The sequence below is a fragment of the Zootermopsis nevadensis genome, unplaced genomic scaffold (genome assembly GCF_977971745.1).
Source record: "Zootermopsis nevadensis isolate Lab colony 2312 unplaced genomic scaffold, Znev_1.0 Znev_ptg000001l, whole genome shotgun sequence".
Lineage (NCBI taxonomy): Eukaryota > Metazoa > Arthropoda > Insecta > Blattodea > Termopsidae > Zootermopsis > Zootermopsis nevadensis.
This window is the reverse complement of record NW_028259133.1, coordinates 16028226-16049328: the sequence shown is the minus strand read 5'-3', so window position 1 is coordinate 16049328 and position 21103 is coordinate 16028226. Positions and strand designations below refer to the sequence as shown.

The 21103-nt window shown below is 35.9% G+C and overlaps 1 protein-coding gene and 1 long non-coding RNA gene across 5 annotated transcripts in view; one reads left to right on the top strand and one right to left on the bottom strand.

The window, feature by feature from the left end:
- LOC110833126 (Adenylyl cyclase X D) overlaps positions 1–20732 on the top strand; it is a 45238-nt gene extending 24506 nt beyond the window's left edge. For both annotated transcript variants that reach the window (XM_022070795.2, XM_022070794.2), the window contains exons 8-22: positions 584–720; positions 1256–1411; positions 1801–1936; positions 5220–5318; positions 9241–9392; positions 10089–10256; positions 10501–10759; positions 11412–11510; positions 11974–12117; positions 13545–13640; positions 14974–15097; positions 16561–16742; positions 17801–18029; positions 18888–19012; positions 20345–20732. In XM_022070795.2, coding sequence (XP_021926487.1) covers positions 584–720; positions 1256–1411; positions 1801–1936; positions 5220–5318; positions 9241–9392; positions 10089–10256; positions 10501–10759; positions 11412–11510; positions 11974–12117; positions 13545–13640; positions 14974–15097; positions 16561–16742; positions 17801–18029; positions 18888–19012; positions 20345–20590 — 2352 coding nt within the window. In that variant the 3' untranslated portion in view covers positions 20591–20732. The remainder of the gene's footprint in view (positions 1–583; positions 721–1255; positions 1412–1800; positions 1937–5219; positions 5319–9240; positions 9393–10088; positions 10257–10500; positions 10760–11411; positions 11511–11973; positions 12118–13544; positions 13641–14973; positions 15098–16560; positions 16743–17800; positions 18030–18887; positions 19013–20344) is intronic.
- LOC147875218 (uncharacterized) lies at positions 1315–21045 on the bottom strand. Of its 3 annotated transcripts, XR_015533957.1 has the most exons (3): positions 20910–21028; positions 12243–12469; positions 1315–2010 (listed from the first exon to the last, which is right to left on the bottom strand). It is a non-coding gene; the product is annotated as an uncharacterized LOC147875218 (long non-coding RNA). The 3 variants fall into 3 exon arrangements; XR_015533958.1 differs by lacking the exon at positions 12243–12469 and having other exon boundaries at positions 20910–21035; XR_015533959.1 differs by lacking the exons at positions 1315–2010; positions 12243–12469 and adding an exon at positions 17772–18794 and having other exon boundaries at positions 20910–21045.
- Between the last annotated feature and the right edge of the window lie 58 nt (positions 21046–21103).

Sequence of the window (21103 nt, the reverse complement as noted above, 5' to 3'; positions counted from 1 at the left end):
GTGCTCAAGTATGGCTGAACCCCCTGCACTTATAGTACCCCTGAATTAAAATCTGTCACTAAAATAAAGAGCACAATTTATTTTAACTTCATTTTACTTGCTTTTCTCTCTCTTCTTTTTCTCCCCAAAAAATCTTAATATGTTCTACATCCTGCCCTCCCTTTGTAACATCTGAGTGCAGCTACAATACTTTATAGAAGAAACACAGAGTATATATGTAATAATATTAAAACATTACTGAAAAATTTAACTATTTTTAAACTAACTGATATAGTCTGTTATTATATTGGCACTGAAACAGCGATATTTCTCCAGAAATTACGCCTCAGTTATACTAATGATAACCCAGCACAAAATTAAGTCATTAGCATATTGTCATAACAGCTTGTTGTAAATGAAAGAGCACAAAAGTCTGTGACATTTTTATCTCTGATGGATGTGTATAACTGCAAAACTGTTGTTAATGGATTTCATAGTTATAAATTATTACATACCTTATTTATTTATTTTTAGTGGGTAATGGCTTACTGAATTGAATTTATTATTGGAATTTAAGCCACAGAGAAACTGTTGTTTCTTACAGGAGCGTGGAGTGTTGAGAATAAAGTTTCTTGGGGATTGCTATTACTGTGTTTCGGGTGTTCCTGATTACAATCCTAACCATGCCAAGAACTGTGTAGACCTAGGACTTGATATGATTGCAATCATTAAGGAGGTCAGGTAAGACAAATGAGCAGTAGCAGAGTGTGACTTGTACATTATTACTATATGGTTGGGTATATGGTGGGGGGAGGTATTCATCAGTAAATGTGAGCTGTTAAGACCATTAAGAACTTTTCTGTTGATTGTATTGTAGACCATCTCTCAAGTTTAACTCACCCATAATTCATACATTTGCTCTACAGTTGTGATGTTTAAAACACTCAGTGAATTATTGTGTACATTTCATAATTTGCATACTTGTCTCCCATTAATTCCATCCTATGTCCAGTATTATTAGTATATTTTTCACAAAATGAAGATTTAGTTGCAGCAACTTGCAACCTGGAGAACAATGATTGTTTACACTCTGCCTGCAGTGTTACAGTTCCATTTCTTATGGAACTGAAAACTGGAGACTTTTCTGTCTCATACAGACAACTATTTTGCCTAGGAATTACAACTGTGGCATGAGGGTTAGAGTTGTTGAAATATGACATTGCTATGATTTGTGATGTTTCCAGATTGCTGTAACCCTCTTCTTTTGTATTTCCAGAGAAGAAAGGAAACTGAAAGAAACTCTTGATATGCGAATTGGGATTCATTCTGGCAAGATTCTGAGTGGTCTTCTGGGTGTATGTAAATGGCAGTATGATGTATGGTCACGTGATGTCATTATTGCCAACAACATGGAACAGGCTGGGAAACCTGGGTAAGTTATAAATGTAGGTCAGTGCTTTTCCATTTTGTTATCATCATCATCATCATTGTTGTCATAGGAACATATTAATAACATGGTTGGACAAGTAAATTTTACCAAGAAAGAAGATGACTGTCTGTGGAAATTTGCGTTGTGTTATCTGGTACAATTAGACTGGCGTTTCAAAAGTGCTTAATGCCTTCATCATCATGGCAATGATTGGTGTGATGATGGAAGCAGCAAGCACCTCTGAAACAACAGTAAACTTCTATCTGACCCACGCAATGCAAAATCCCAAAGTCAGTCGTCAGTCATCTTTAAACTCACTGCTGTGAGAACCTGAAAACCTCACTGAGAAAGAAGATGTCTATGATATAAAATACTTTTTTTTTATTTTGCAGGAGGGTGCATATAACAAAGGAAACACTAAATCTCCTAGGCAATAACTATCGGTGCATTCCTGGTAATGGAAGTACACGTAATGAAGTACTACAGAAGTACAACATAGAAACTTTCTTCATTGTCCCTGCTGATAAGGTGAGACATCACTTGCAGTTACAGATTTGCTAATGCAGATTTGATAATTTTCTTCTCCCAGTCCGAGTAAATGCCTGTAAGTATAAATGAGCAGAATGAGATTTATAGGGCAGTTAAATGAGAAAAATATCAATATACTCCTGTCACTGACTTGCGAAATGATAATGATGTGTATGGTCATGCAAAAGTCACAGAGAATCTTATTACTATAAAAATTTGTGATTAGTCATTGTCTTCAACCAATTTGTCATCAAAAAATGACGTCATCAACAATGCCAACAGATATTTGTTTACTCGGCATTGTTGTGGAACACAACAATGTCGAGTAAACAAATATAACGCTTCACAACAAAGAAATCAAAAAATATCAAGCCAGTCGTATTATCACTGCTCCAGAAGGAGCACTTTGCATTCTTGAATATTGACTGACATCTGGCCTAAAACATCAGAAAAGTGAAAGAAGAAGTTATCAAGTATTTGGAGTATCAACTCTAACAACTCCTACAAGGTAAACTGATACTCATTCGATATATTACGATTACGAAAACTATTATGAAAACTGACTTTATGATCGATTTTAAGACGAAGATTTGCAGGGGTGGGGCTGGACGTAAAACGTTGACTGAACAAGAACTGTTGACCTCTGAACAGCGACGTAAAGAATTACAACATCAGACATATTTAAGAAATAAAGAAAAGCGAAAGAAGACTTACATTGATAAACGATACCATATTAACGACACATGTAGAAAAACAGACGAAGAATTGCAAGGGTGGGATTGGACGTAGAAAGTTGACTGACCAAGAACAGTTGGCCTCTGAATAACGACGTAAAAACTCAAACATCAGACATATTTAACGAATAAAGAAAAGCGAAGGAAGACTTACATTGATAAACGTAGAAAAACGTATTCAATAAGAACAGATGGGAAAAAAAGCAGACGAAGATTTGCTAGGGTGTTGTTGGACGTAGAAAGTTCACTAACCAAGAACGGTTGGCCTCTGAACAGCGACGTAAATAATTAAAACATCAGACCTACTTAACGAGTAAAGAAAAGCGAAGGGAGATTTACATTGATAAACGCAGAAAATCTTATTCAACAAGAACAGAAGAGCAGAAGAAAAGAAACGAAGACTTGCAAGGGTGGGGTTGGACGTAGAAAGTTGTCTGACCAAAAACAGTTGGCCTCTGAACAGCGACGTAAAGAACTAAAACATCAGACATACTTAACAAATGAAGAAAAGCGAAAAACGTATTGAACAAGAACAGAAGAGCAGAAGAAAACAAACGAAGACTTGCAAGGGTGGGGTTGGACGTAGAAAGTTGTCTGACCAAGAACAGTTGGCCTCTGAACATCGATGTAAAGAACTAAGACATCAGATCTATTTAACAAATAAGGATAAGCGAAAGAAGACTTACATTGTTAAACGAGACCATATTAACAACACACGTAGAAAACCAGACGAAGATTTGAAAGGGTGGGGTTGGAAGTAGATAGTTGACTAATCAAGAACAGTTGGCCTCTGAAAAGCGACGTAAAGAACTAATCCATCAGACATATTTAACTATTAAAGAAAGACGAAGGGAGAGTTACATTGATAAACATAGAAAAACGTATACAACAAGAACAGAAGAGAAAAAAAAGAAAAACAGACGAAGATTAGCAATGGTGTTGCTGGACGTAGAAAGTTCACTGATCAAGAACAGATGGCCTCTGAACAGCGACGTAAAGAACTAAAACATAAGAACTATCAAACAAAAAACAGAAGAGAAAAAAAAGAAGACTTGCAAGGGTGGGGTTGGACGTAGAAAGTTGACTAACAAAGAACTGTTGGCCTCTGATCAGCTACGTAAAGAAGTAAAATATCAGATTACAGTAAGCGCTCCGAAAGGATTAGATATCGTTGTCGTCAAAAAATGACGTCATCAACAATATCACCTTATATTTGTTTATACACGGGGGTTAGTTTAGTGTCTTACTCAAGATTTTAAAACGCAACGAACCCCCTTCGGGGGGTTGGTCAAGTGTTTAAACCCCCCATTCGGGGGGGGGGGGGTTAGTTTAGTTTCTTACTCAAGGGTTAAAACACTTGAATGAGACACTAAACTAACTCTCCTTCGGGACTAACTAAGGTTGGTTGCGTTTTACAAACTTGACCAACCCCCCCCCCCCCCCCCCCCCCCCTAGGAGCTCCGAAAGGAGCGCCCTGCTCTAGTGTTATGAAAATTAAGTTAATTTTATGGAGTAGGTTAAAGTAGTTTAGTTATCTGTAAAGAACGAAATTTTGAAAGAATAGAACAGCTTTTTATTTCTTTTTAAAAAAATCCTCCATGGTGCAAGAAATTTATAGAGTTCATTATATTTTGTGTGAACGAATATCTACTTCCATAGCGTACTTACGAACAGATTTCCACATTTGTGCCAGGGATAGAACAGTAAAACTGCTGTTGCATTAGTATAATATAGAGGGCCTGTTTCTTGGAAAAGGAAGAAACTGGGTTTAATTGAAGGTAGTTAAGGACATTGAGCTATGTCCAAGAGTTGTTTATCCTACATAAGGCATTTAGATAGGCAGATATTATTTCTGGGAAATGAAATTTACAGTAAGCATCTCCCATAAAAAAGAGTAAAGCTCTCCTGCTACATGCTGTGTAGATGTTTTGGGAGAGAGGAGGTATAGCTCTTACTCATTCTTAACCTCAGCACTAGATACACATAATATTATCTGATGGACAGAAAATTGTGATGTCTAGATGTTGTTCTTCTGGGATTTAACACTGTGTGGGCTTGAGGGTAGATACCAACATTTCAGAGAAACTTACTATCTCCAAACATCACAACCCACAAGAACAACATCAATATCTTCATTGTCATAAGAACTTCAAATATCACAAATTATGGTGTATCTGTAAGGCATTCTTTCTTTTTTCACATTCTGTTTGTAGAATGCCTAAAGCAGACAACAGAACACTTGTATATGTGACTTACTGTTTCTGATTAAATGTGCTTGTCAGTATGATTCACCAAAGACAGACTGAAGAGATTGATGTATAATATTGAATCAGAATATAAGTAGATAAGTGAGGTGAAAATACTCTTGTGAGTTTTATCATCAAAACTGTCTTGCTTGTTTGTGGATGTGGTATTTTATGAATTACAAAGAAGCATGATGATGAATCTTGCAATAAATTTTAAGCAAATTTTTCTGTAGACTAGAATAATGTTATATATAAATAATATCTCCATATTTGGGAATTTCAAAACCATCAACTATGTTGCAGCACAGTGAGGAACGTGTAACAGAGGAACGGCCATTGTACAATCGACGATACAGTGCAGGAGGACAGCGCAGACTGACAAGCAACAGAGGCCCTTCACAGGTTAGAAGCAAACTGCCACCTGAGTTTTGTCAGTATTCTTTTATGAATATAAATCCCAGTGATAACCTTCTTAATGTTGGATAACAACCCATTTCTTTTTTCTTGTAAGAGAGAAGTAATTCTGTAGGATAGGAATGTTGTCTTATAAGAAAATATAAGGAGTTATGACAGGCTGTTTGTTTCACCAAATCATGACATTTGACCGTAGAAAATGGTGGCAGTGATATGAGAGATGTTAATTATGTTCAGATGTGCATTGAAGTTAAAAAGCTCACGTTTTTAAAATCCTTTTGACTGCAAAACATTTCAAATAACTCCACTGAGAGAAGTACTCTTGATCTGATTGTAGAAATTTGTTGCCTTTTATGAAAACCAATGGTTCATTACTATGTTCACAAGATACCACCATTTGACCCTGTCCTCATCCAATTTTATATTGATATTATATAATTTTAATATTTCCCCATCTAGTCTTATATCTTCCCTTCTCGAAGGTATCACCACCTTGTCGAAGGCAATCTGCCGGGTGAGGAGGCTTGCGTGCTCAAATGACCCTTAGGGCTATGCCGGCCTGAGCTTCGGCTCATGGTAGGGTCACCCAAGCCGGACAGGTCTAAGGAGATGCGCTAGACTAAGAGTGATACCCTGGTCCTCCAGGTTGGGGGTTGGGTGTAGGGCTAACAACCTTTCACCTTTAAAAAAAAAATATGTGTTACGAAAAAATCAACCAAGCCTCGGATCAGGACGGACTCTTTGGCACGACCACGGCAATTGAAAAAGGACATGAGATTTGGTACCTGGAACATTAGGAGCCTCTATAGGGCTGGGGCACTGAAATCAGTGTGTAGGGAATTAGGGAATTATAAGTTAGACTTAGTGGCAGTGCAGGAAGTGCGATGGGAGGGGGAGGGCACGATCCCAGTGGACAATTTTACATTTTTCTATGGAAAGGGGAATGACAATCATCAGCTAGGGACGGGTTTTTTTGTTCATAGCAGAATTAGGGCAGCAGTTAAGAGAGTAGAATTTGTTAGTGACAGGTTGTCTTACGTAATTTTGGAAGGACGTTGGTGCGACATCATTGTCCTTAATGTTCATGCCCCAACTGAAGACAAAAGCGATGATATCAAGGATAGCTTTTATGAAGAATTGGAATCAGTATTTGATACATTTGGCAAGTATCACATGAAAATTCTGCTAGGAGATTTCAATGCAAAAATTGGGAGGGAGGATGTCTTCAAACCCACAATAGGCAGCGAGAGTCTCCATGCACATAGTAATGATAATGGCGTCAGAGCAGTGACCTTCGCTACGTCAAAAGATTTAATTGTAAAAAGTACAAAATTTCCACACCGTGATGTTCATAAATACACTTGGACTTCCCCAGATGGCAGAACACACAATCAAATAGATCATGTTTTAGTAGATAAGAGAAGGCAGACAAATGTAATTGATGTGAGATCATTCAGAGGAGCAGATTGCGACACTGATCATTATCTGGTGGTAGCAAAAGTGAGGGAGCGGCTTTCAGTAAGTAGACGAACTAAACAAAATTTTGACACAGAAAGATTTGATTTGAAAAAATTAAGTGAGGGAGAGGCAAAGGAACAATATCAAGTTGAAATTTCGAATAGGTTTCAAATTTTAGAGACAAATGAGGATAATGAAAGTGTGGACATCAACAGGGAGTGGGAAAATGTCAGAAACTGCATCAAAATTTCAGCAAAAGAGAAACTAGGATACTACAGGAGAAAGCAAAATAAACCGTGGTTTGATGAAGAATGTTCAAAATTAATAGATCGAAGGAAGCAAACAAAATTTCAATGGTTGCAGAACCCAAACAAAACAAATGCGGATAATCTATGTAACGTGAGACGTGAGGCTAGTAGAACCTTTAGGACTAAGAAAAGGGAATACCTGAAGGGCAAAATTGCTGAACTTGAGACAAATAATAAGGAAAAAAACATCAGAGACCTGTACAGAGGCATTAATAACTTTAAGAAAGGATATCAACCCCAGACTAATTTGGTAAAGGATGATAGTGGCAATTTGCTTGCAGATCCAATAAAAATTGTGAATAGGTGGAAAAATTTCTTTAGCGAGCTCTTAAATGTTCATAATACTGGTGATATTAGACAGATTAAAATGCATACAGCTGAACTGTTGGTGCCAGAACCTAGCTTAGATGAAGTGGAACTAGCCATTGGGAAGTTGAAAAGTTATAAATCCCCAGGAATTGATCAGATTCCGGCCGAATTAATTAAAGCAGGTGGCAAAGGGTTGCATATGAGGATCCATAAGCTTATTCAGTTAATTTGGGATAAGGAAGAGATGCCACATCAATGGAAGGAATCCATAATTATTCCTATTTATAAGAAGGGGGACAAGACTGAGTGTGGTAATTACCGAGGAATATCGCTGCTATCAACCTCATACAAAATTCTATCCAACATTCTTTTGGCAAGATTAACCCCATATGCGAATGAAACTATTGGGGATCATCAGTGTGGGTTCAGACGAAACAGATCAACGATTGATCAGATCTTTTGCATTCGTCAGATACTAGAGAAAAAATGGGAGTTCGGTGGGACTGTACATCAGTTATTTATAGATTTCAAAAAAGCCTATGACTCTGTGAAGAGAGAAGTGCTATATAATATTCTTATTGAATTTGGTATACCAAAGAAGCTAGTGGGTCTAATAAAAATGTGCTTAAATGAAACCTGCAGCAAAATTCGAGTAGGTAAATATGTATCTGAGACATTCCTCATCAAGAACGGTCTAAAACAAGGAGATGCTTTGTCTCCCTTGCTCTTTAACTTTGCGCTAGAATACGCCATCAGGAAGGTCCAAGGTAGGCAGGAGGGTTTGCAATTGAACGGGACACATCAGCTATTGGCATATGCTGATGATGTTAATTTATTGGGGGACGATATGAATACAATAAAGAGGAACGCAGAAGTTTTACTAGAGGCTGGTAGACAAGTGGGGCTGGAAGTAAATTCAGAAAAAACTAAGTACATGTTAGTATCTCGTCATCAGAAGACAGGCGGGCAAAATTATCTTAGGGTAGCTAATAAATCCTTTGAAAGGGTTACAAAGTTCAAATATGTGGGAACAACAATAACAAATCAAAATGATACTTGTGAGGAAGTTAGGAGGAGACTAAATTCCGGAAATGCTTGCTACTTCTCAGTCCAAAATATTTTGTCTTCCCGTCTGATTTCTAAGAACCTGAAAATTAAAGTATACAAAACAATAATATTGCCTGTTGTTTTGTATGGGTGCGAAACATGGTCTCTCACTCAGAGGGAGGAACACAGATTGCAGGTGTTTGAGAATCGGGTGTTGAGGAGGATATTTGGGCCTAAGAGGGAAGACGATGGGGCGTGGAGAAAACTGCACAATGACGAGCTTAAAAATCTGTACTGCTCCCCCAGTATTGTGAGGGTGATTAAGTCGAGAAGAGTGAGATGGGCGGGACATGTAGCGCGCATGGATGGGACAAGAGGTGTGCACCGGGTACTGGTTGGGAAACCTGAAGGGAAGAGACCGCTGGGGAGACCTAGACGTAGATGGGAGGATAATCTCAGGCGGGATCTATGGGAGATAGGAGTTGAAGGAAACTGGATTTTGTTGGCCCAGGACAGGGTCCGGTGGAGGGCTTTGGTTAATTCGGTGATGAACCTTCGGGTTCGGCAAGCCATCTAGTTAGTTAGTTAGTTTAGTCTTATATCTTCTAATTAGCCTCTTCCCCCTCAGGTTTTCTGACCAAAACCATCCTGGAAATAAAGTAATGTACAAACACTAGTACTTTGGTTAAAAAAATTGTAATTAAGTATTAGAATTTATTTATAGGGAATGTATAACAAATAATGAACGTATGGTATACCACAGGTATTATAGGTGATCATTGATACAGGTACGAAGAAGTGGAACTGACAATTTGGCAGTTGGTTCCCGGCGCCGCATTGCATTCATGGATGATAATTTGTACAAATACCAGCAAACACTGAAGAAAGCAGATGAGCAAATGGCTGATGCAATTAAAAACATGCATGTTGGAGTGTATGAGTAAGTAATAACCAAAGCATAACCTACTGTACTTATTTGTTTATAGGGACAAAATTTGCTGTATGTAATCATTACTTTTTAAATAACAGTTAATTTTGGTGTTAGATTAAAGTCAGGTAAAATGTAAAATTTATATATGAAGCTATAATTAATAGTTTTTAAATGGTTATGGTTTGTAAAAAACTGGTGACAATATATTTATTTATAATTATTTTACCTTTAATTCAGTATCTTTACTTTTATTGGCTGTATGTCACTGCTTACACAAGTTTGTCACAGTAGCATATGTTAAAATTGTTTACCCTGAGGTTAAAGTCTGGCCAGCAACTCTATACCACAGAGGTTTAAATATCCTATTCCCATGTTATATAAGATTAAAAACATTATTTTATTACTTTTGTCCTGTCTTATCATCCTCACTCTTTCTCTCTCTACCCCTTCCACTTCCTTCCTCCCTCTCAGAACAACTTAGGTCTAATAAATTATGGAAGTTTTTGAATAACAGTCATAGCTAGGTGTTATACTACCATTACATAGAAAAATGGGGCAACTGTAAATAGTTCAAGCAGGTGGGATTTGTTTACCACATGTATTACATAGTCAAGACACCAAGCTGTATAATTCGTGTATAAGATTTCTACTCAATCTTTGGTATTTATTTTATCTTGTATTTTAATTGCTCTCTGTGTGTTGCAGTCGATGGCTTTTGAGAGAGAATATTAATCCATTTTGCCTTACATTTGAGAATATGCAGTGGGAGTTGCCATTTCTCAAACAACCAGATCCTCTCTTCAAATTCTATGTTGGATGTGCTCTTTTTGTTCTTCTTGGGATGCTGACTATTCAGTGTCTAGGTCTTCCAAGGTACGATTTGCAAAACTTAATAATTTTTGTTGTTACATTAGGTATATAAAAGACATAACAAAGTTAATAGGTATATTTTTGGAACTTTTAGTTGCAAATGTGTCTATAAAATGCATACCTTCAGTCTGGATGCTGTGTGATTAATATGTAATAATGATATTAAATTTAGTAGCTCACATGTATAAGAATTTTTCTGTTATAAATAAGTGGGTCAGTAGCTTATGTATTTCATTTATATTTGCAGTTCACACTGGATGCCTTGGGTTGGTTATGGTGTGTCTCTGGGAGTAATTTTTATGTTGCTACCTCTCACATGGACTCACTACATGTGGACCAAGTTGAAAGACCCCCATGAGGAGCAAGACTACATTCCTGAGCCAAGAAACAAATTTTTGAACCTCCTGTATCAAGCATCTCTCAAGGTGGTGTGGAGCGCTGGCACACGTACAGCTATCTATCTGGTAGTATGTATCAGTCTGACCATCTGCACCATGCTAGAGCTGGTGAGTCTCTTACTTTGAATAATTTGTAACTTTTAAACACAGTAGCAGCTTGTACCTTATTTTTCTCGTGGGGCATGTGTCCAGAATGTAATCCTAAAATAAAATATTGGAATTTTATTTCAGTTTAACTTTGTCAAATGCCAGTTTCAGGGGTTAAAAATAAAACTGACATTACTGCTAGGAATTTTTGAACTCATCTTAATGACCTGTAAATACAAATATATATTTCTTGCAAAATGTTCATCTCCAACACATCTTAACAAAAGATGAAAAGGAAATGAAAATATCTAATAAATGTTCCATATTTATTAACCTGAATTTTTGAGAGTTATTTTCCTTTTGTTGCCTTGACACCTTCTTAAGTGTGGGAGATGCTTAGTTAAAGTGTTCTGTCTCACAAGCTTTGTATCCAGACCTTTATCCTTGCCTCATCACTACCCATTCCTGCAAACATCTGTGTCAACTGGGCACTATTTTATTTACTGGGTAACATGATGACAAGGCTGCATCATCACCTTGGTGATGGAGGCAGCAAAAGTATCCCTGAAACACTGATAAATTCCTACACAGTACAAAATTCCATATCACAGTTATCTTTATTCTTGCCACCATGAGAATCTGAACTCTCAATCATTGTTATTCTTATTTACAGCTAGAATGTGATATGAAGGGTGACCATGATGACAGAAATGTGAGCAACATCATGGCAGCTGACATGGATGAACTTGTGACAGATTGCCTTGCACCATGGGTAATTTGAAGCAAGTGTACAGTTGCATCTCTGTGTTGTAAAATATAAAAGAAAGTATGCTACCAAGAAAAATTAAACTGAGTGGAAGGAAATTATGTCCAAGCCAATGCAATGAAAGTGTGTCATTAATATAATGATGGCTTTGTCTGAAGTTATATTATGAAACAAAACAAAAAAATCTTTGAAATCTGCATATTTATCAGGAACCAAGCATTTCAGATTTAGTGTATAGTAGAAATGGGAAGTTGTTTACGACATAAATAGAAACACCTATTGATTCTTTACTAAGAATTTAATTTTTCCTTGTAATTGGGAGTCAAGTTCTTTATCAGAAAGACAGGATAAAAGATAATATGGCCCACTCTGTTTTAAATATAATGGTACTCTGCACTGAATATATTTATACATATACCTATATCAGGATTTTGTCTTATTACGTAACATTACTTTGTGTGTGTTGCAGCACATAACACAGATTTGCTCCTTAACGCTCATCATGAGCTTCCTCTTTTTAAGGATACATTTCCAGCTCAAATTCATCCTGGGCATTCTTATTATAGTGACTTATTCATGTGGAGTCTGGATTTTGTCTCCAAAAATTTTTCAGGTAAGATTCATTCATTCTTTCAAAATATCAGAGAACTTGAAATGTGGTTTACTTCATGAACTATTAGAATGATCAGTAGGGTTTAGTGCTCAATTCATCAAGAAGCTGGGGCCACCTGTGCTTACTTAGCCTATAGCTCCAGAACCTCCAAAACTCAATAGATGAGAGTATATATATATAATCTTCTTCTATGGCTCTCCGGTCCATATTCAGTCCATGGCCTCCTCAATTCTCCTCTTCCATTCAGTCCTGTATATATATATATATTTATTGTGGTATTATGTCAGCTTCCAGTAAATTGAACCCTTTGAAGACAAAGCTTGCATAGATACTACTTAAAATGCAATTATTTCTGTAAATAAAATGCAAAATGTCTTTATTATAAAGCTCTGTTGAACAACGCCAGTTAAGCAAATAATAGCCGTCTGCTTTGAGAATTGTATGAAATGTAAATGCACTATGTTGGCAAAATGCCAAGCAAGTGGTACATATTGTTATCATTGGTCTTTAAAGTAGTAGTAGTAGTAGTAGTAGTAGTAATAAGGCTTATTACTAATTTGTACTTTCCAGTGCAAAGAATATATTGTAACTGTGAAAAGATTAAGCTGTTTGTGGAAGTGCAACTTTTTGGGTCCTAGTACATGTATGTACTCCTATAAGTAAAAGTAAAGCTCTCCTGCCACATGCCATGGTGGTGTTAATGGGTGGGGAAGATACAGCTCCTACTCATTCTTAACCTCACAATTATATGGAAGTAAATGGTCAACTGCATTTAACTCCCAGGCAAAGGACCCCTGGTACCCAATGGATAGAAGGCTGGGTGGGCCTCAGAGCCAGTCTGGACACGGGCTAGAAAAAAATTTCTTTGCCCTTGCCAGGGATCATACCCCACTAATCCAATCTGTAGTCAGATACTGACAGAGCTACCCCAGCTTATACTGTATACTGGATACAAGGAAGTTGAGTTGAGCACTCCTCATGAGATCTCCATTCAGAGTTGAAGATGTATTTTAATTAATTAATAATATTATTTTTATGTATTTTGACATATCTATACTGAGTTATGTTCAGTGAACATGAATAATAAATAATTGTAACAGTTTTTGAAGTACTTAATTTTCCTTTGCATGACCCTCTGGCCTATATTTACTTCAAAATAGCTCTATCTGACCCCTATTTTAGACTACACATTCAAGTAACCTTGAACATTTAGAAGGTCACAGAAATAATGGTAGACGTAATGAAAGTATCTCTGGGAAAAACAGTATTTCATATGACTTTTACACATTGGATGTAATGAATTGTGTGTGCAACTTTGAAAGTTTCCATATTCCATATGTAAAGTGTTAACACAAAATATAAATATTGCATTAGTAATGCAATAGTCTGATAAGAATTAACAGATTTTTTTTTGATTTTTTCCATAGTCTGGTGAGACCTGGAACCCACAGCTGGAAACAAAGATAGCACACATAATGAATGTTACCTTTCTAACTGTCACTCTACATTTCATGGATCGACAGGTAAGGTAATCATGGGCATAGAAATGCATGAGTATTTTCTGCAAAAAAATGTTGATTTTTCTTGTATATCCAGTAATTTAGCATCACATTTTTTATGCCTTATATTCATTATACATGCAAGTGTTTTCACAATGTAAATAACATTAACAAGCATATAAAAAGCATATGCAGGGTTAAGGAACAGCAGCAGCTGAAAACATCTCATTCCACATTAAGCAATAACAATACAAAATTGGACTGCTTACATTGCAGGATTACTGCATTTTGTTTATTGCAAAACTGGTTTTCAACTAAATGTTTAATATGTTGTATATTCTGTAGTTGTACAAAATTGAAGACTATCATGAAAATAGGAATTAACCTGTCCTAAAAAGCAAGCAGAAAATGTAATCTAATTCTATATTTTATATGAGAAAAACACCCCAGATATTTATCCTATATGACTAATACTTTGACATTTTTTAGAAATTCTAATAGAAATAAAATGTAGTGAAATGTTAATAAAACAAATGATGAGTTGAAGATGATTGTCTTCTGGGATGTTGCACTGTGTAGTCTGGTAGAAGTTTACCACTGAGGCTGTTTCCATCTAATTTCTTTAAACTTGAGGAGTCTCATACTTAATCCCTAGTCTCAAGCACTACCCTCACTTAATCACTATTTCACAAAAAATCAAAATGTTGTGCATTATTACCTGTTTACTGACTTTAAAGAAAGTACAGCATTATATCACTGTCCAGCAGTGGTTAGGAATAGGTTATAAGACAATGTATGCTGAAAAGCATTTGTATCTACTGATGCACATACATATAATCAAGAAATGTTGTGCATAAGGTATGCCAGAGATTTTGTTTTTAATACCAGTGATACAGACCTTTAATGTATATACATATTCAGGGGAGATTGTTGTAGAACAAGCAATAAAATTATTTGTGATTATGTAACATCATACTGTTACATATTTATCAGAGTTTAAAGATTATATTATATGTGTGATGAGCAAAGAACATATAAAAGAGATATGCAAGGATTGTAGGTGAGTGAAGAGGTGGAGATGTAGTGTTCATCTCTGCACTAAAATCAGACTTCTCAGAAAAACTTCTCAAACAGATAAGTTATGCATGTGTATTTCTTTGTAGAATCAAAATGAATATCTTTGCATTTGAAATATTCTTTAATTTAATTTTTATTTGATGATATAAAGAAATATATTAATTTCTTAAATTGAAGTGTGTATTTTATGATTTCAAAGATTTCAAATTATGTTTCTATATTGAGTTTCTTTACTTGTGCAATTATTGGGATTCAGACATTTACAACTGTTGTTACGCAGGCTGAATATATGAATCGATTAGATTACAAATGGAAACGTCAACTGTCTCATGAACAAGAAGAATCTTCTACAATGCACATGATCAACAAAATGCTGCTACAAAACATTCTTCCAGTACATGTTGGTAAGAGTTTAAATGTAAAGAGCTTTCTTCACATGTTAATATTAAGCTTAGTGGTTTGACTTCTTTTCTTTTCCCATATCTCCTAATTTAAATGGCCTAGCAACCACATATAGAACTCCAACAGGTCTGGAGTTTTGGGGTAGGATTTTTCTTTGGATGGGTAGTCAGCCTGTCACAAGGCCTCTACTTACACCAGACGTTACAACACAGAGAAATTCGGACACACAACTATGCATCAAGTGGGATTTGAACCTATGATCCCAGTGTTCAAACAGGAAAGTCCCATGCCTTAGACCATACAGCTGCTGCTTCTGGATTTTTTGTATTTTAATCCTATAAGTCAAAAGTATGATTATTTATGTATAAAATACTGTACCATATTCACCATACTTATGAAATATTAAAAAATTTGAACCAAAGTTCAACAAATACAGCAGTAAGTATCTTAGTAGTTGCCATGTACCAATGCAATACATTGTTTTCTCCAACAAAGCTACAGGACAAGTGAAAAGTAAAGCTGTCCCACTATAACACCATGTAGGTGCTTGTGTGTGTGTGTGTGGGGGGGGGGGGGGGGGGAGAGAGAGGTGGTATAGCTCCTACTCTTTCCTGACCTTGGCATCAGATGGGGTGAGTGTTCAGCATTACACCTCAGCCATGCTTTACCCCCGGGAAAGGACCCCAGTACCCATTGGGTAGGAGACTGGGTGGGCCCAAAAACCAGTCTGGACACAGAGGCTAGAGGAAAAATCCTCTGCCCCATCAGGAATTGAACCCCGGTCATCCAGTCCGTAGCCAGTCACTATACCAACTTAACTAAGTGCTATATTAAAAATTTCCAGCACACAAAAATTATACAATATATAGACCTCACAGAGAATAGCTGTTTATCTAAATATTAAGCTGTAATTAATTAAATAAGCATTTGGTAATATTCACATTTAGAAAATTGATTGGTACAGTTTGTCTTGAATTTGTCAAAGGCTCTCCAATGTTATTTTGTAAACAAGGATTGTCATAAAGATTTGTGGGTCTCATGACTGAAAAAATATTGATGTAGATCTTGTAACAATATGTGGACCTGTAGGTAAATACCGACATTTCAGAGGAACATACTGCATCTACCAACTAGTCCGAAAGATGGGGCAGAATGTTCTTCAAAAACGTTTCTGTCCACATGGTGTTGAAACCAAGAACATCAACATCAATAATGACTGTCATTTGTTATAAAACGTTCTTGGGTGATCAGCTATGACAATTTTGAGTCAAATGCCAAAGTTCTGAAGACTAGCTCTGTCTCCATCATCAGGGTATGTGATGATGATGGCAACAAGAAAATCTTTGAAATGCTTTCATTTGATTCAACATTGATGCATCTGATTACCTGAGAACGTTTTATGGCTTTCATGCACCATGAAAGTTTTAAGTCTTGCAGGAATTGTTATGACCTAATTCTTTTACAGCCGACTGGTTTTTGAATACAAACAGAGACCATGAAGAACTTTACCATGAGGAATATGATACAGTTGCAGTGATGTTTGCTTCTCTGACAGAATATGCACTTTGGGATGACAATGGTCTTGATGGTTCCAATGAACTGAGTAGCATCAGACTTCTCAATCAAATCATCTGTGACTTTGACAAGGTAGACACTGGATATGACTTAGAGCTTTTTTCTTACAATATACATTGTGGTCTTCTGGGTTATGACATTGTGGCTTCTGCCCTCAATATGGAGGCATCAGGTTTCTCCAAAATGAGTCTACATGGTATCTTAAACCAGAAGACCACCCACAAAATATCCATCTACTTTATGCTGTTGTATAATCTTGAGGTCAGTAATCTTATTGTGCTGAATGTTCATTTTTGTTCCTTCTGTTACTATGGAGTGTTCTTTCTGTATTAAAATAATGCTGTTCTTATTTTTTGTATATGCACACTTTTGTTCATTTATGATTTTTTCAGAAATTATTTTTATTGTGTCTATAGTATATAAGATATTACTTTGAAGATTTATGTCTTCTGGGTTGTTACGCTGTGTAGTCTGGTCGATGTTTACCAACGTTTCAGAGGTCATACTGCCTCTGTCATCAGGGCTACACAGCGCAACAACCCAGAAGACAGAAATCTTCATACTCACTGCTGTGAATACCTCAAATCTTACACAGATATTACTTTAACTGTGGTGATTGTCTAATACATGTTTAGCAAACTTATATTTGTGCATTTTGTTCCTAATATGTGTGTTCTTGAATAAGGGCCCTCTTTGGCCTATGTACATGGTCACACTCCTTACTTTTCATTTTTAAACTCTGTAACTTCTTTTGTCTTATTATTCTGTTTATATTGTACTGTAAGATTTGAGTTCTTAATTATATTGCCAAATTTCCTTATGCTTGCACCAAAATATGTGAATGTGACTGACTTTTAGGTAGAATAATATTAAAATGGATATTGGGGAAATAAGGTGGGAGGATGTGGACTGGATTAATTTGGCTCAGGATAGGATTTGCAGTGGGCTCTTGTGATCACAGTAATGAACTTTCAGATTCCATAAATTGTGGGGATTTTCTTGACTTCCTGAGCATCTATCATAGTATCTAATTTACCCTTAGCCTTATGTGTAGTGTTTGTGTGTGTAACTTCATTTAGTAAAGTAGCCAAACAGTTCATCCAATGTGTAGAATACATTTTTATTTGCAGTTGCTGTTTGACACAAGTTCTCTCCGTGTGGAGAAGATAAAAGTTGCGGGGTGGACATACATGGCAGCTTGTGGTTTAGATCCTGGTAGAAGAGATTCAGTTAATTCCATCAATAGAAGTAGCTTCTCTGACCATGTGGTTCTGGTTCTGACTCGCTTTGCAGCAAAAATGATGGGTGTTCTCCAGAAGATCAATAGAGAAACCTTCCAGGCTTTCAAGTTAAGAGTTGGTCAGTTATAGTTCCATGTAACTTTCTATATAGTTATCTATCTATATAACAGACAAGTGTTGGTTTGGTGATCATGTTTTAAAATCACTTACAAACAATGTCTCTTCAGCATAAGATTATTCTTTAAAACTTACTGCTTATCTCCTTATTAAGATAACAGCAAATTGCAATCTAATATATACACTTTTCACAGGTTTTATCAGAACATATGATCATATGTTTTAAACATTGTTTTTTTCTTCTCTACTGATTCAGCTGTTTCTCAGAAACTGATTGTTGACAGAACGGAACAGAATATATTCAGAGGGTCTTGATTTTGTATTATACATTGACCAATAAGTCATATAGCCTACAATATATGTTGGTTGTGTGATCCATAGTTTGGGTATTGATGATAAACTATAAATTTTGACTAAAATTAGTCATATTCATTTTCACTGGATTACACTTAAGTCACTGCACATCTTCAATACAAATTATGTTAACTATAATCTTGCTTTAAAGTTTGTTAAAATATTGATAGTTGAATAATACACCAGCAGTATGTTTAATCATTATTACAACCCCATGTTAATATCTGGTAAAGTTGTTAAAGTGTTACTGGTAAAATCGTAGAATCTATGGCAGATTAATGTTCCATTGCTGTATTGCTGTTATTTTGATTTCTGAGTTTTAGTGTGTTCGTTTTTCAGTGTTCTGGTGCAGCTCTAGAAGACAGGGTGAAGATAATCATCCTCTGTTATTGTACTGTCTGCTTTCCAAACACTAAAAATGAAAGTCCATTGTCATTTGAATTGTTCCCTCATAGCTAGTTAGACCTTGCAGTCCAACAGTGACAGTTTTGTACTAAATTTACAGGAATCTCACATGGAAAAGTGACAGCTGGTGTGATTGGTGCCCAGAAACCGCATTATGATATCTGGGGCCACTCAGTAAACATGGCTTCTAGGATGGAGTCTACAGGGGAACCAGGAAAAATCCAGGTGCAATTTAGTTTCATGGTTTGAAATAGGTTACTAAAATATATCCTGTAAATGGTAAAGCCCTATGATTTTGTAATAAATATTGTTGCTTTCAGACAAAATAATCACAGAAGCACATGTTGTTTTTTAATTTATTTATTTGAATGAGCTTCTAATTCTCAATATTTAAAAATGCCAACAACAAATTAAGAATTAATGATATCCTCACTCTAATTAAATTTGTTATTAGTGATACAACTCCACTGAGCAGTCCTTATAGAGAAGCTAATAGTCACTAACCTAGTCTAAAAATACTGTATTTTATGGAAACTGAAGGTTCATAAATGTATTCAGATGGACCTGCCACAGGTTTGTAATCTGAGCCATATAGTTCTGGTTCAAATTCACAAACAATTTTTCTTTAATATTCCTTATAATATTATCATCCTGTATCAATTCTTGTTAAGAACTAATGCTTTTCTTATTATTTATCTCTTGTCTTCTCCCTTCCCCTTAAAAATGTATGGTTGCCATGAGAATTACTACTACTGCTTTAATTTCTCTGAGCATTTACAACATAAATTTGAATTGATTATTATGGGCACGCCCAGTTTCTTTGTGGACTGAGCATTGTAAAGCTGAAAGACAGCTTTGTTCTTAGTGGTGTGGCCTTTACAGAGTTATTTAACTGCTGTGCACAAAGGCTGGTAGTGCTAGGGAATTATTATATGCTATTTTCAGTAAGTCCTAACTATTCCATATTAGCTCAAGTGCTGTATAGAGTAGAGTAGAGTTTATTTACATTCCATAGATCCTTCTTAGGACTCAACCAAAGGATGTAGAACATGTCATTTCATACAATATACATACACTTCAGAACTTTCAACACAAGTACAACAACATATTTCACATATCAATGTACATAAATTTCAGATTCTGCAATACAAGTATGAAAAATAATTTTACAAATTAATATACATAAACCTCAGAATTTTAAATATAAATACAAAACTTGCTTTACATATACGTAGATTATGGATATAAAGCTTAAACATTTTCAGCAGAGATGAAATCATCTACAGAATAGAAGGAGTGAGTAAAGAGGTAATCTTTCAATGCAGGCTTGAATACCTTTATATCATAATTTAGACTTTTAATTGTTGGTGGAAGATTATTAAATAACGTGATACCTGTATAGTACACTCCTTTTTGATATTTAGTAAAGTTAGCATTTGGCACATAGAGATCATGTTTACGTGTTGTATTTAAATTATGTACATCTGTATTTCTTTTAAATTTATGGTATATTCCTGTGGACCCAGAATACAAATTGTTGTTCTTTTATTTGTATAGGTCACAGAAAATACAGCAAGGGTACTGCAGCAACTGGGAATACACTGTGAATGTCGAGGTGCAATTAAAGTGAAGAGCATAACAAACTTAGTCACAACATATTTTGTGCACTTTGATGAAAACTTTCAGTTAATACAAGTGGAAAATGTACAAGATAGTGATCAGGACAGTGTCCTGGAGGAGAGTGAAGTTAGACATTGTGAAGAGAGGTACACAGAGGAAAAGCAAAACAATACAAAACTATAAACTAGTGATGCTCAAACTGTAAGCAGTATTCAGACTGTACAAATATAATTATATAGAACTTTGTGTGTGTGAATTCTTTTGTGTGTTTTGACAACATGGTTATATTTTTTAACTGGTAAACAAATAAAGCTTTTAAGAAAGATTGTTGAAATTTAACACAAAATTTAATACTTAATTTATATCACTGTTTTTTTAAGTTACATGTGTGACATCATCAAGACATGGCAGTATCTGTTTTCTCTATTGTACAGTAGGAAACCACTTGTGGAGGTCATTTGCTCTGTACATATTAGGTTGCTGGGAGGATTTTCCTGTGTACCTGCCGAGGTGGTGGTCTTGGCAGTCTATAGCATTGACTTTGGTTCGTAAGGAAACGTTAGACATGTTTATCTTTGGAAGACTGTAAAAGGTTTGGGCTCTATGGCCCTTCGAAATCAGGAATTTCCTGTCTTCAATAGGACTGTTGTACTCGATTTCGATCGTCCGTTGTTATTACCTACAGCTGACAATCCG